This window comes from Acomys russatus, chromosome 1 (assembly GCF_903995435.1).
Source record: "Acomys russatus chromosome 1, mAcoRus1.1, whole genome shotgun sequence".
Taxonomy (NCBI): domain Eukaryota; kingdom Metazoa; phylum Chordata; class Mammalia; order Rodentia; family Muridae; genus Acomys; species Acomys russatus.
In genome coordinates, this window is record NC_067137.1 from 106,863,228 (window position 1) to 106,878,112 (window position 14,885).

The following is a 14,885-nucleotide window of genomic DNA, read 5'->3' on the forward strand; positions in this document are numbered from 1 at the left end:
CATTCAGGGTGCATCTTCCCTTTTGGGAACACCTTCATAGACACACTCAGAGGTGGGGTTTGTGGTTATTCTAAGTTCAGTCCAGTTGATATTGAAGATTAACCACAGTCCCAATTATGGGAAATTGTACGAAGGGATAAAAGCAAATCACTGGGAAATCCCGTAATCAGCCTTATCAGCTCTAGGTTCTTTCTGGACAATAGCTTTGTTCATTTGTCCTCTTTAGGTGTGTACATGTGAGTGTACCTGTGTATGTATGTTTGTACAGGTGTGTGTGTGTGTGTGTGTTATTTAGACATATTTACGGCTGTGCACCTGTGTCCTCGGAAGGCCAGAGTAGGTCTTCAGGTGTCTTGTTTTATCACTTCCTACCTTATTCCCTCCAGGCAGAATTTCTTACTGAGCCCAGCAATCCGTCTGGCTCCTTCACCGTCTGCAGCTCTGGGGTTGCAGTTGCTTACCACAGCACTCAGCCTTTTATATGGGCTCTGAAGGTGTGAACTCAGGTCCTCATGCTTGTGCAATAGGTTCTCTTACCTACTAACTCATTTCCCCAACTTTCTCCCCTTAATTTTTAAGGCAGGGTGCCTCATTGCACCTGGAACTCATATCACACACATGAAAACAGGAAATTGAAGCCAGCATCCAGAGTATATGCCATTCCACCTTTCGCTTGGCAGACAGGATACAGATTTTGTGCGACATTTGAACTATGCAGAAGAGGAAACAGAAACCATTAACAAAAAAGATACCCACACCCACACCCTCCCCCGCCCCCCGGAAGCACCACAGTTCATGTGTTAAAGAAAATAGCTATTATTTCTAAGTTCGTATCTCTACTCAGGGAACAAACCGGAAATATTCTATTTTTAAAAAGTCATGTATACAGACTGCAAAAGAAAATCCATTGATATGTGTGGTAAAGAGAAATCAGAGTTATCATAAGAAGCTATGGTGGTCTTAGTTTCTCTTGCATGTATGGATTCAGGATCAGGGAGATAAGACTAGAAGTGGAAGGTCCCAGGCCTCAGATTTCAAACTGTTCTTTTAAGCTGATTTAAATTAGAAGTATTTCTGTGTATCCCATTTATGTCCCTGTAAACCTCTCCTTTTTGTAAGTTAAAATAAGAGGAAAATCATAGTCTTCTGAGAAAGATGAGCAATCTTGTCTTTTAAAGTAAAACTGCTGATTGGTTTATAACTGTTGTGTCTGTTGTATTCACACTTTCTGAGCATGTACATATTTAGTATATTTCCTGGCTTGCCAGTCACACGGCGAGATAAGATGGAAGAGTTATTCACTAAAGGAGTTGGAACATTGCTTAAAGGCATCTGCACTGTGCAGAAGGATGTAAAGGCCTGTCCTTTCGCAGACATTGTAATATCTGCTTGTAAATTTGTTCTTTCAACTCTGGATATAGTTGCAATTGTTAGTAACAGCAACTTATAAATCAACTTCCACCAAAATATGTGGCACTGGTGAGATGGAGCAGAGCCAGGAGAACTAGAATTTACATCCTAGTAAGTTCCAAGTCAGCAAACACCTTTAACACCCATGCCTAGTCATGCAAAACCCTAGATGGCTGCCCTGCCTCTACACACGTGCAGACTCACACAGACACATTCATGAACATTACATAAATACATGTAATATAAAATATGTATTATATAATATATGAAAATATAAGAGTCACAGACACATGGAGATTATATACTATGTTATGTTAATACAATATATATATATATATATATATATATGAGACACACATAATGGAAACCAGAGAGACAACCCAGGATTAACAGCATTGGCTGCTTTTCCAGAGGACCCAGGTTCAATTCCCAGTACCCATATGGTGGATCACAACCATATGTAACTCCAGGCCCCAAAGATTTGACACCCTCCTATGGTCTATATGAGCACTAGACGTGCAAGTAATGCATAGATATACATAAACCCACACACATAAACTAAAATTGCTTAAATACACAATGGAGCTCTGTTAACTCAGAGCCTTAGATAACAATGAAAATGGTTCAGAGGAAACACTCGACCAAGAAATTATGTGTTGTTTACTGGGCATTTTCTTAGGAGCACACACACATAAAAACCATCATAACTAAGTGTGGTAACAATATTGACTCTTAAACTCCAGACAGCTTGGCCTCAAATCTCTTTCCTCCAACCTATTAGGTAGACTTATAGATAAGGTACTTAACTACTGGGGACTTCAGTTTCCCTCACTAGAAAACGATGATGGTGATGCAGTGATAGGAAATCCAGTCAAGTTAGTTCTCACACAGCACTTAGAAGAGTGAGCAACACACAACACACAACGCACAACATACCACATAAATGATGTACAAAGTTAACAGAATCGTAGCAACAGTATCGCTTTTGAAAATACCTCCTTTCTCGCGTCTCAGAAAATCCAGGGAAAATAGATTTCTGACTCTGGATTGGTCTGGATTTATTACAGAGGAGGCCTGAGTATACTTAGTGTGTTTTTCTGGTTTTAATGCTGCTTATCTCTTTTCTTCTTCTATTAGATGTTCATTTACTTGTGGAGCTGCACACTCATGACACTGTGCACACATGGAGGCCAGAGGTTCTCTCCTACCACATGGCTCCCAGGGATTAAACTCAGGCCAGCAAGCCCCATGGTGGACACCTTTACCCACTGAGGCGCTTCACCAGCTGTGGCTTTGCTCTGAGTTTTGGTTCTACAGCCATCCAGACTTGTCACTCAATCTCATGCTTAGAGTGATGAGAGGCAAAATGAGGCCACCTTCAAGGATGAAGAAAGCAGATTCTCCCTCTCGCTGCTCTCAGCACAGGCTCCAAGAGTCACCGCACTCCTTCAGTCAGTTCCCTGTAACTGTGCTCTAACCTTGGAAAGGTGACCGGAATTCTGCAGAATGGAAACCAGACCCCAAGAGTCCAGAGGAGGTAGTGCGGAAGAGACCCCAGCTCAGGTGTCCTCAAGGGCCCAGCCCAGTCGGGCCAGCAGTGCCATCCTAACCTGAATGTCCAGGTGGGCTGACCTGCTTTGATTTCCTGTTCTTTGTCCCTAACCGACTTCATACACCTCTTCTTCCCCAGGGCTCCACAGTGATCACAAGCCATATCCTGACTGCTTTACAAGTCACTTTTTGTGCCAGGTGACCACAGCTTGTGTTTGCAGCAAAGATCCCTGACTTAATATCATCCTCAGCTAACGTGATCATTACAACGAATTCTCCCACTTTGAAAATTGCCTCCCCTGTGTAGTTCATTTGCCAGTGATGTCTACTGTACAGATATGCTCAAGTAATGGGAAGCCAGGAAGTTTCACTCCCGTACTTCAGTATGTTTAGTCAAAACTTAGGATCTGCTTAGCTCCTAGGGGTAAAGAAAGTGACCGTTTGTTGTAGCTACTTTTTATTTTTATTTTTCTGCCAGTGTAACCAACTAACTGACAAGAAGCAATTTGAGGGAGAAAGGGTTTGTCTTAGAGTTTAAGAGGATACAACCCATCATGATAGGGACGGTGTGGCACCAGGGTGTGATGAGACTGGTCACTGTGTCCACAGCTAGGAAACAGAGAAGGAACAAGAAGTGGAGACAGGCTATAAAAAAATCAAGACGGGTTCTTACTGGCCCACTTCCTCTAGCAGGCCTCCACCTTCTAAGGGTTCCACAGGCTTCCCCTAATAGCACCACCAATGGGGAGCAAGTGTTCACACACAGGCTCCGCAAAACCTTTCGTGTTCAAACCACAACATTGTTCAACAGAGAGACTATTTCAACATCCAACACAATGCCGCCAAACACAAACATTGTCTGAACTTTTCTACTAGCCACATTAGTGTTAAAGCATTAACCTCTATGGTATATTTATTTAACCCCAGACATCCAAAATATTACTCTCACAGTATGTAATTCATAAAACACTTAACCTATATTATTTTTATACTTAATTTTCTAAGGGCCCATACTTTATGTCACATCCGAATTTGGATAACTTCACTTTATCTCTGCAGTATTGCCCCAAGCAAGCAGCCCAGAACCCGTTCCTTTACAGTCCCTTCAGTTGCCTCTTTTGAAGCTAAACTGATAGCCTTCCCCCACTCTTCCTTTCTGCCAAGAATCCTTTCTCTTTAGGCAACAAACACAAAATGGCTAATAGAATGTGTAAAAAAGTAAAATTAAATAAAAATGATAATACATAGCATGATCTCTCTGCATTTAATCTTTGCAGCAAACAATTGATGCAACTTTAAAAAAAAAAAAAGAAGAAGAAGAAAAGCCTTCAACAGCAGAATACTTGCCTACACTGTCTGCCCAATGGAGAAGTTGTGACCCAGCAGGTCCACGTTCTTTTTCCCTGTTTCTATGTAAGCCCAAGTGTGCTGCCTCTGGCCAAGGACGGGTGTCAACTTTGTGATCTCAGAAGACCAGAAAACTGACCGGCCAAGAATTCTGATTCCTTAAAGTCAGTGTTCTGAATAACTGCTAATTGATTCAGCCGTTATGCCGTTAAAATGCCTTAGTGTTTCCAGGCTTTGAAATTTCCAACTATTTATCAAATACCCATGTAATTAAAATACGTTATTGTTATATATTTAACTAAACAAGATGCAAAATCCATAAAGGTTGATGAATGTCTCTTTGTGTGAAGTAAGCAAGGCTTTGTTCACTCACATTTTCCTCACTATTTAAGCAGAAGTGAAAGTTTGTGTTTCTCATGTTCTCTATTACATCCTCTTTTCTCTCGCTCTGTGTGTGTGTGTGTGTGTGTGTTGAGTAAAGCACATCAATATTTGATATGAGTGTGAAAATACTCTTTCTCTAAAAATAGAAGTATGGTCTATCAAGGTAAATTAAGATGTGCAAATCATGAAATACCTATAAAATAGAAACAATAGTTAGGCAAGTGTGCAAAACCAAGCTATTTGGGGACTGTAGTCAATTAGACAAAATTTTTCATTTTCATTTTAGTAAAGTTTTAGTTCCTCCTCCCTTTTCCTGTATGTGTACATATTCATATGTGTGTTCACATGCTTATAAGTGCATGGGTCAGCCTGGGAATTGCTCCTCAAGCACCATCATTCTTTTCTTCTTGTTTCTTTCTTTCTCTTTCTTTCTTTCTTCCTTTCTTTCCTTCTTTCTTTTTTAAGACAAATCTTTTCCTAAGCCTGAGTTTGCTTGTCTCAACTTTCCAAATACTGGGATTACAGTTATGCACCACCACACTTGGCTTTTTTGACATTGGTTCTGGGGATCAAACTCACATGCACATGATTGCAAGAAAAGTGTTGCATTAAGTCAACTGTCCCCCCAGCCCTGAAGCATTTGGTTTGTTTGTTTCTCTTTGCTTTGCTTTTTACTTTAATTTGACATCATCTCAATGGCAATATGGCCTGAAGCTTTTGGTTACTACATGCAGCTTACAAATTCTTGAATACTTTACAAATTAATTATTTTTATGTTGTTGTTTGTTGTTTGGAGGTTTGTTTTGTTTTGTTGTTTGGGCTTGTTGTTGTTGCTGTTGAGACAGGGTTTTTCTGTGTAACCTGGCTGTCCTGGAACTCACTGGGTAGACCAGGCTGGCCTCCCAGGTGCTGAGATTAAAGGCGTGCTCCACCACAGCTGCACATATTTTATGATTTTGTTTTGTTTGTTTTTTTAAGTCAGGGTTTCTCTGTGTAGCACTGGTGTCCTGAACTCACTATGTAAACCAGGCTGGCCTTGACATCACAAAGATCCACCTGCCTCAGCCTTCTGAGTGCTGGGAACAAAGGCATGCCCTGCCACTACCACCACCCAAAGACATACAAAGAAAAGTTCAAATGTCTTTGCATTCCTGATATACCCTAACTAACTCCAAGAAAAGTCTCCACTATATTGCAAGATCACATTTTTCCATCTACAAATACAGACTTGACATATCCTGACTAAATTTAGTTAGAATTTTCCACTCTAAATTGATTTCATACTTAGAAAATAATACTCTTGCCTTCATTTCTAATCAAAGGCTATTGGGATACAGTTTAAAATGGTGTCTAACTCTTCTTATCTCAAAAGTAGGATGCTTTAGAACCTAATTTCCCTTTGCATTAGACCACTGATAGTTTCGCCTTGGTGAAACACTGCATTAGCATTTGGAAATAACAATCTATAGCACTCACAAGCACACTTTCAAACTTCATGGTTATCTATTTGCCTGAGCCACACTCAGCTGCTTTTAACAACCATTGTTTTCTATTCTCAGAGGATTACTAGAAGAGAAAATGACTCTAATCAAATACTAGACATCTAATCATATTAGTGCCCCAGAAGAAATGAGAGAAGGGTTCCACAACAGTGCCCATCTTGACCTACTCACATCCCCACCAATTTTTGCTATTAAACCACTGTATTCACCACAGCCCTCTATCCCTTCCGTCTTAACTCCATGAACCACCTCATCCCAAATTGGTTCACAGTATCCTCTCCAGTCTCACACTTCCAAATGACTCACACTACCTTACTTATGCAGTTCTATAGTGCTTACCTATGCTTCTGTTGCATCCAGGTTGTCATTGAGTGGTCTGTGCTTACATGATAGTATGCCCTTTTTGGGGTAATAGTCAAGGCCTATGTAGATGCCTGCACAATCACTGTGCACTAAGAATATAATCAATGTGGAAATGAAAGGATTAAAGAGATTCAGCATATCCTATTAAGAAAGACAAAAAATCAGATGATGGAGAGATTAATGAGTGGGTAAGAGTGCTTGCTGCACAGCATGAAGACCTGAGTTGGGATCCTAGTACTCAAGTGAAAAGCTATGCATAGCTATGTGCATGCCTGTAAGCCCAACGCAGCAGGACACACTGCGACAGGAAGATTGCTGGAGCTTGCTAGCCACTAGTCTGGGTCCAGAATCAGTAAGAGACTGTCTCAAAGGAGCAAGGCAGAGAGAGACAAAGCAAGACACTTGACATCCTTCTCTGGTTTCCAAAAATGTGCATATTGGTAACACATCTGTACACACATGTGCTTACATCACACACATACATATACATGAAAAGAAAGAAGGCATGCATGTAAGTATACAGTTATAATTTAAGATACAAAGAAAAATGAGTTATGGAAATTACACCACAATAAATGACCCAAACATCATTTAAAGAACTGGAGGGATCCTTTTGTTTGAACTCAGATAAAGTAAGCCTTCTCATTAAAAAGCTGCTTCCTCATTGGCTCATGACAAAATATGAGTGCAATTTCCTGTCTCCGCAACACTGTACTGGTTTCTCTTCTTCATACAAGAAGATTTGCCAGCCTCCTCAGTCAAGAGAAGCATCACTTCAGGAACAGGGGTGAGTATGAGATTAAAAACTAGAATAAGATTTCAAAGGAGATAGTGGGCTTTTGACAATGATCAAGCATGCCTGTCACACTTCATCTGCTTTAGGTTTTGCGAATGTAGTAAGACCAAGCTTTGTGACAGAGATGGAAATGAGGAAAATGAGGAAGGCACATGGTGGCTTCTACTTTCAGTAGTGGTAAAGGATGTCAGAACTCACACTTAGAACTGGTTAAGTGAAGATGGGGGGGGGGGGATAACAGAAGACTATGTGTGCCCAGCTCTCTCTTCAGGATGCAGCATAGTGGTAAGGTGGTGGTTTAGGGAGAATCTCTGCCAGCCTGGCCAGGAGAGCTGCCTGCTACTCTCTCCTTGCCAGTGCAGTGGTCTAGGCATAACTTTGACATGCATCAGAAAACGCGTGAGCTTAGAAAAGTATTTTTCAGGTGTCAAAAAGCATCAGTTGAAACTACTTGTTAATAAATAACTGTCATAGTATTGGAGACATGTGGACCCCGGTAAGCAGAAAGTAACCTATAGGCAAAAGCAAGTGTTTCTGTAATGCCGTGGGTGAACAGTTTGCTTTTAGCTATTGTCATCAATTATTTATATTACTTTAGAGCTGTGCTGTAGATTGTCTTTTTGGTGCTTTAAAATTTTTAAATTTAAATCATCCATATTTTCAGTGAGGATGGCAAAAATTATCTTCTCAAAATTTTATTAAAGCAGCCTAAATAGTATTTGAAAACATACAGAAACAATATGGTTTTTATCCTATTAATTTTTAGATGTACTTCCATTGAATTAATAATTGCTATCTACAATGCTTGGCACCACATTACCAAGTCCCTAGGCTACCCTGTGATGCCCCTGCCCAACAGTCAGTGATGATTTCCTTTTAGGGCAGTAGAAGGGGAAGCAGTACATTGCTGATGTTAACATGCAGTGAAGGCTTTCTGAGGGCTAGGGTCTTGGCCTTATCAGCCATCTCATTTAATTCATGTAGCAACCCTATGACATGAGCACTAACTTACATGGAAGGAAATAACTTAGAGGAACCACAGATTCCACCAAGAACTTTGAGAACCTTTACAAAAGTAACCACAGACTTATACTGCCACTGTTGCTCAACAGACAAGATGCTATCTGCTTCATCAAACCACCGTGGCTGGTGGGTGCTCTCAGCAAGGCAGGAAGTTCTTTTATAGCTAAAAAAAAAAAAAAAAAAAAAAAAAAAAAAACAAATTTATCCTGTTGAAAACTCTCGCTAAAGTAATTTTCTCTGCCTTTGCTTTTGTAGAAACAAACATATACTTACTTAGTAACACACACAAAGAGGCACCCACTGCCCACCCTTCCATTCTTGGCCCCAGCCTCAAGAGATGAGACATTTATAGTTTAGGTGTTTTCCCTCAGATGCATAAGCCTACTCAAGGGTGTGCTGCTGACATCCATGAGATCCCCATCCTTAGTAGGTTATGTAGTCCTTCCTTCATACGGTTCAGATCATAGAGTTTCATTTTCTGTCTTCATCAAGAACTTTTAAAGTTTCTTCAAGAATTGAGGAGTAAGTTTTCTGAGTGGCAGTTACCTGTAAATGTCTAGACTTTGTTCTGGTTCTTGCAATATAATTAATATAATTACAGGACAACATTCATTTTCATGGAATATAGAAACATGATTCTCTTGTCATCTGGTTTCAGTGGTTGCTGTTGAAAAGCCCTCTGTTAGTCTGAAATATGTCCTTTGTACATAAGTCATCTTTCTTCTCTGGCTTTTTTTTTTTCCCTTCATTTTTGGCCTCTGCAGTTAGATCATAGTGTGTCTTAAGTATAGACTCTTCACTTTGCCCCATCTGACACCAAGCTTCATGGGTCAGAGGGCTACATGTCCCTCAAGAGGGCTAGAAGTCAATCGACTGTTACATTTATGAAAATTGCTGTTCACTGAGCTCCCTTTTCTTCCTTTATGGAGCTCAGGGTGGGCACATGTCATTCTTTTCCGTCTCCTCTCCATGTATCTTTGATGGCTTCCTATTTCGTTTACACTGATAATTCTTTCTTAGTTTTACGTACTAATGTTTTCTTTTGAGTAATTTTTACTATTACATTTATATTTCAACAAAATCTACTCTAATATTTAGAGAAAATATGACTTCAGTTTTTACATACTCTCTCCTCCCTCCACCCACCCTTTTTGTTTGTTTGTTTGTTTCTTTTGTTTTGTTTTGAGACATGGCTTCATTCTATCACCAAGGCTGCTTGCAAATTCATGTGATCCTATAAGCCATAGCTTCCCAAACACTGGAATTACAGGAGTGACTCCTTTAGGCACTATTTTTCTTTCTCTTCATTCACCATGTGTTCTGATTCCATCTTTATTTCTTTAAACTGATTAAATACAGATGCTTTGTGTTACATATGTGTCCATTTATCTCTAAAGCTTTAGTGCACCTTGGTCTCTTGGAGTCTGTGACCCTTCCTCTCCCTCTCCTCTTCTCCTCCCTCTCTCTTTTTGGTATGTTTCGATATGGTCATATTTATTAAAGCTCTTATCTGCAGGACCTTTTGGAGGCCGAGCCGAGGAACCCTTCTTCATGAGATCTACGTTAATTTCCCCTAGGTACCTAAAACATACTTTTCATTTAGTACATTCTTATCTTCTGCGAATCTTTCTATTGCTGTTTAAATTATTTTTATTGATTTTTTGTGAAAGAAAAAGAAGCAAATTGTATTTCTTGGGAAGGCGTATGTGGACCATCTCCAGGTCAAACATGTTGTCAAGATACTTTCTACCCCCAGTCACCACAGCCATTTGACCCTACTGCTTAGCATTTCATTTACAGTATATCTGTGCAGACAAAGGCACATATCCTAAGAATACAAGTTAATCAGTTTTTACAAACTGAACCTATTCAAACCAAGTGTACAGCTGGATAATTTTACAAACTGGACATGTTCACTTAACCAACAAGCATATTAAGACACAGAATATTATTGAATACTCAGAAATCCCCTCCCAGCCCTTTTCAGTGTTACCTGACCCTGCCAAAGGTAATCACTGTCCTGACTCTTATCTTAGTAAAACGTTTTGGCTGGCTTGTATCCCATAATATGTCCTCTATTGTGTTGGTCTTGCCTGAAAGCATTGTGTTATTAAGCTTCAACTCTGTTATTCCACTTACAAAATGAAAGCATCTTTGATGCATAGATGCCAATGATATATACCATTTATACTATCTTTTCTACTGCTAATGGACATTCGAGTTGGTGTGTACTGCAGATGTCAATTGTAAACATCCTAATCTTAGTGTCTGCTGCTCAGCAAATGTGTGTTGTGTGAGTGTGTGTGTGCGTGTGTGCATGCTCATCTAACAACAAGATTGCCAAATCGTGTTATGTGCATAAGTTTTCCACCCTGGCATGTATGGGTTGAGTACTCTACGTCACCACCAAACTTGGTATTTTCTGCCTTGCAGTTTACTCTGGTGGGTGTGTTGGTGCTGGCTCATTGAGGTTTCAATTCATATTTTCCTTGTGGCTAATCAGATTGAGCCATAGAAGTAGGTCACATGAATCAAACTAACGGTGCAAACTCAGATCCTTTCTACATGAAGCTCCTCTGGATTTTGTGAACACTCAGAGGAAGATTTTTTTTCTTTAGCTCCTTGCATAAACCAGGCCAAAGTTAGGAACTTGCAAGCTGTTCTCTGTTGTCTGTAAATGTCTCTGGAACTGGTTAGTCTCTTTTCTTTTCTGGTTTTCGGTTTCCCAGAAGCCAGAGCCTTCCCACATCTCAGTGTGTGTGATGGTAAAGGAACCCTTTCAGCCTTCACGGTGTGGATTCTGGGCCTTGTTTCTCCAATCTTCCACCCCATCGATCTCCAGCATATCCACAGTTTCTTGCTCCCCACCCACTTCTCAGCTCTGCTTTCTGTTTTACATCACAAATATGTTGCTATTGCTGTAACATGCTGATCTGCATATTTGATTCAAATCAAAGGTGTGATAAAACCAGAAGGTTTTGGAAGTTGTACTTTTCCCTTTTAAGAGTGAGATGCATCCAAATGTGACATATCCCAGTCCCAGAATCATGCCTTGTGATAGGGAGTCTTTTTGTGCCTAGAACTCATCTACACTTGGGAAGAGAATAGCACTGAAGGCCAGAGTAGCATCCCCATACAGCTTTTTTTAAAGACCCCACCATGTAAACCATCCAAACTGCCCAGAGGTCCCACCAGCAGAGGAATTGGGAGCATTCCTCTATGCCATTGTCACTTTACAAAGGAATGAACCTCATTGCTAACCAGCTGTAAGGATGGAGGTTGATAATCACGACGTTTTCTCAGAATTGAGATGGTTCTGGCTCCTCCTTTACAGCATATATGTGAGGCCACAGGAAGCTACAGTTTATAAGAAACAAAAGACAGAAGAGGGAAGACTATGTGTTAACAATCAAAAAACTATATTTTAAACTCCAATGTATCATGTTATGGAAACGTTTTCTTTAAATGTGACTTTTGAAGTGCCTTATACTGATACTAAATTTAAACTTATAAATCATGTAACCATGTAGTTTAAGAACACCAAAGCAACAAAATAAAGTAACATTTTCTCATCATAACCAAATAATTGAATTTTTTATTTTTAACCACCAAAATGGCTTTAATGCTTTAAAAACTTTACTTATGGTTGTTAGGCATTGTCTGGCGAGAAATATAATTCTCTATAAGATAGCATCCTCTGAGTAATTCTTATTTGAAGAAGGCAAAACATCTCCATCTGATTTTATTTACTAAAGCTTATTAACTATTTTAGTTAAATACTATTTTGTATTTTAAAATATGTGTTATTGAAAATAAAGGAAAGAAGCCTGCTTCATGACGTTATATCCCTTATAAATACCTAATCTATTCTAGTTCATCTTTCATTACAGAAGCAAATGCCAAACACCAAATGGTATGAAAATAAAAGCTGTGCGGTCCCCTTTGCGCCTACCATCTCCTGTAACATTGAAATGGACAAATTGAGAGGGTGGACCTTTCAAGAAAGTTAAGCATCCCATGATATAGAACGCAAAGACTTTTGATGGTCAGTTCCATTAACTGCTTTGAGTCACCCTCAGGAGCCTGGATTCTGACTTCTAGCAGTGGCAGCTTGTACAAAAAATTTGATGGATAACTACTTTCTAAATACATTGATGGGCTGATTAGAACTTCAAAAACCAAGGAAGCTCTAAAAGAAAAAAAATTCTGGTAAAGAGAATTTGACACTGAAAACTTAGGAGGCAAGGTTTCCTTTCCTGTTTACGGCCTGAGAAGTAATGTAATCGCCACCATAAAAAAATGATGATGAACAGCACATGTGTGGAAGAACAACATGACCTGGACCACTATTTGTTCCCAGTGGTCTACATATTTGTGTTTATAGTCAGCGTTCCAGCCAACATTGGATCTTTATGTGTGTCCTTTCTGCAAGCAAAGAAGGAAAATGAACTTGGAGTTTACCTCTTCAGTTTGTCACTGTCAGATCTGCTGTACGCGCTGACTCTGCCTCTGTGGATCAATTACACATGGAATAAAGACAACTGGACTTTCTCTCCTGCCTTGTGCAAAGGAAGTGTTTTCTTCACCTACCTGAACTTCTATAGCAGCACAGCGTTTCTCACCTGCATTGCCTTAGACCGCTATTTAGCCGTTGTCTATCCTCTAAAGTTTTCTTTTCTAAGAACAAGAAGATTTGCATTCGTTACCAGCTTGTCTATCTGGATATTGGAATCCATCTTTAACTCTATACTTCTGTGGAAAGACGAAACAAGTGTTGAATATTGTGATGCAGAGAAGTCTAACTTCACTCTATGTTATGACAAATACCCTCTGGAGAACTGGCAGATCAACCTCAACCTGTTTAGGACGTGCATGGGCTATGCAGTCCCCTTGATCACCATCATGATCTGCAACCATAAAGTCTACCAAGCTGTGCAGCACAACCAAGCCACGGAAAGCAGCGAAAAGAGAAGAATCATAAAGTTGCTTGCTAGCATTACATTGACTTTTGTCCTGTGCTTTACCCCCTTCCACGTGATGGTGCTCATCCGCTGCATCTTAGAGCGCAACATAAACTTCAGTAACAAGCCTGGAAAACGGACGTTTGCAGTGTACAGAGTCACAGTAGCACTGACGAGCCTAAACTGTGTCGCCGATCCGATCCTGTACTGTTTCGTGACTGAGACAGGGAGAGCTGATATGTGGAACATACTAAAATTCTGTACTAGGAAACACCATAGATCGCAAGGACAAAAGAGACGCATACTTTCTGTGTCTACAAGAGATACTGTAGAATTAGAAATTATAGAATAAGAGATGGAAGCAGGTTTAGTTACATGGTATTATATGATAAAAATTACATTTTGGAATAGAAATCGGGCACAGGAGGAACAGGTGTTCTGAGTTAGCTTTAGTCTACAGCAGTGGAAATATTTTAAAGGCACATTGTACAACTCCTGTGTTGATTTTTATTAAATAAGGTGTGAAATGTATAATTTTGTATGTATTCTAATGACTCGGTGCCATCTTTATAAGTAGTAACTCTCTTTATCTCTGTGCTATAACCCCTAAGAGATGTGTAGGACTGTTAGTCTTGAGTCAGTGGCCATTCTGTCTAATGGTTATGATTTTTTTGTTGCTGTTGTTCTAATTTTGGATTCTCAGTTTGTCCACTCCAGTTCTCTCATCTCTATAAACCTGTCTCCACCACATGTAACTAGTAACTCCTACTTCTAGCTGCGTTCACTATTAGCAAACAGAGAAGTCACCCCATGTACTGGGGGTTTTTTCCATTAAGCACTTACTCGGGTTGTGAAAGAAATGCTCTCATGAACTTCCATGAGGTTTACATCCATTCGGGAACCTAGTCAATGAGTCACATAAAGTAAACATAAATGGACTTTACATTTTGATCCTGATTTCTTTACCTTTATAGCTGAATATATGATACTTGAAACTGATGGAAGTTTGCATGTAGACAGGTATTTATTGGCAATCTTACACTCATAGGCTTCTCTTTGACTTACAATACGTAAAGAGCCATGATATAATATATTCTTGCAAATCTTCATTGTGGATTTTACCCTGCCTAGTTTAGGTGGGAATTTTCCCAATGCCTGCACCAAAGAATTTTTGAGGGTTTTTCTACCCCACTTTTTCCTTTACTCCTTCTCTTTCTTCCACTTCCTATATATTCTCTCTCCTTACACAAAGTGATCAGCTACCAAGTGTCTTGATACCACTTCGGTCCTATTCATTGTGTAACAAGAGCTTGACCATCACAATGACTGATATGTGTGCGTGTATAACAGTAGTTTTCCATTGGTCTTCCATGATGAAGTGTGTGCACAGTAGAAGGCTGCCTTGCCTTGGCACCATCGGTCCAAGCACTGTACATTGCCTTTTTCTTCTCAAAATGCTTTCTTAGAGTTCATACACCATGCTTGCACTCTGGGACACATACATGCTTAAAGACTAAAGAAAAAATATGAAAAAGGAAGAATAGCTGA

At 39.8% G+C, this 14,885-nt stretch overlaps 1 protein-coding gene across 1 annotated transcript; it reads left to right on the forward strand.

The window, feature by feature from the left end:
* Window positions 1–12,275: 12,275 nt before the first annotated feature.
* On the forward strand, window positions 12,276–13,952 carry Gpr65 (G protein-coupled receptor 65). The gene has a single exon (XM_051150221.1). The coding sequence runs from the start codon at window positions 12,676–12,678 to the stop codon at window positions 13,687–13,689; it is 1,014 nt and encodes a 337-aa protein (XP_051006178.1). The 5' UTR covers window positions 12,276–12,675; the 3' UTR covers window positions 13,690–13,952.
* Window positions 13,953–14,885: the final 933 nt, after the last annotated feature.

Coding starts and splice junctions, on each gene's coding strand:
- Gpr65 (XM_051150221.1), top strand. CDS start 12,676: ATGATGATGAACAGCACATGTGTGGAAGAACAACATGACCTGGACCAC.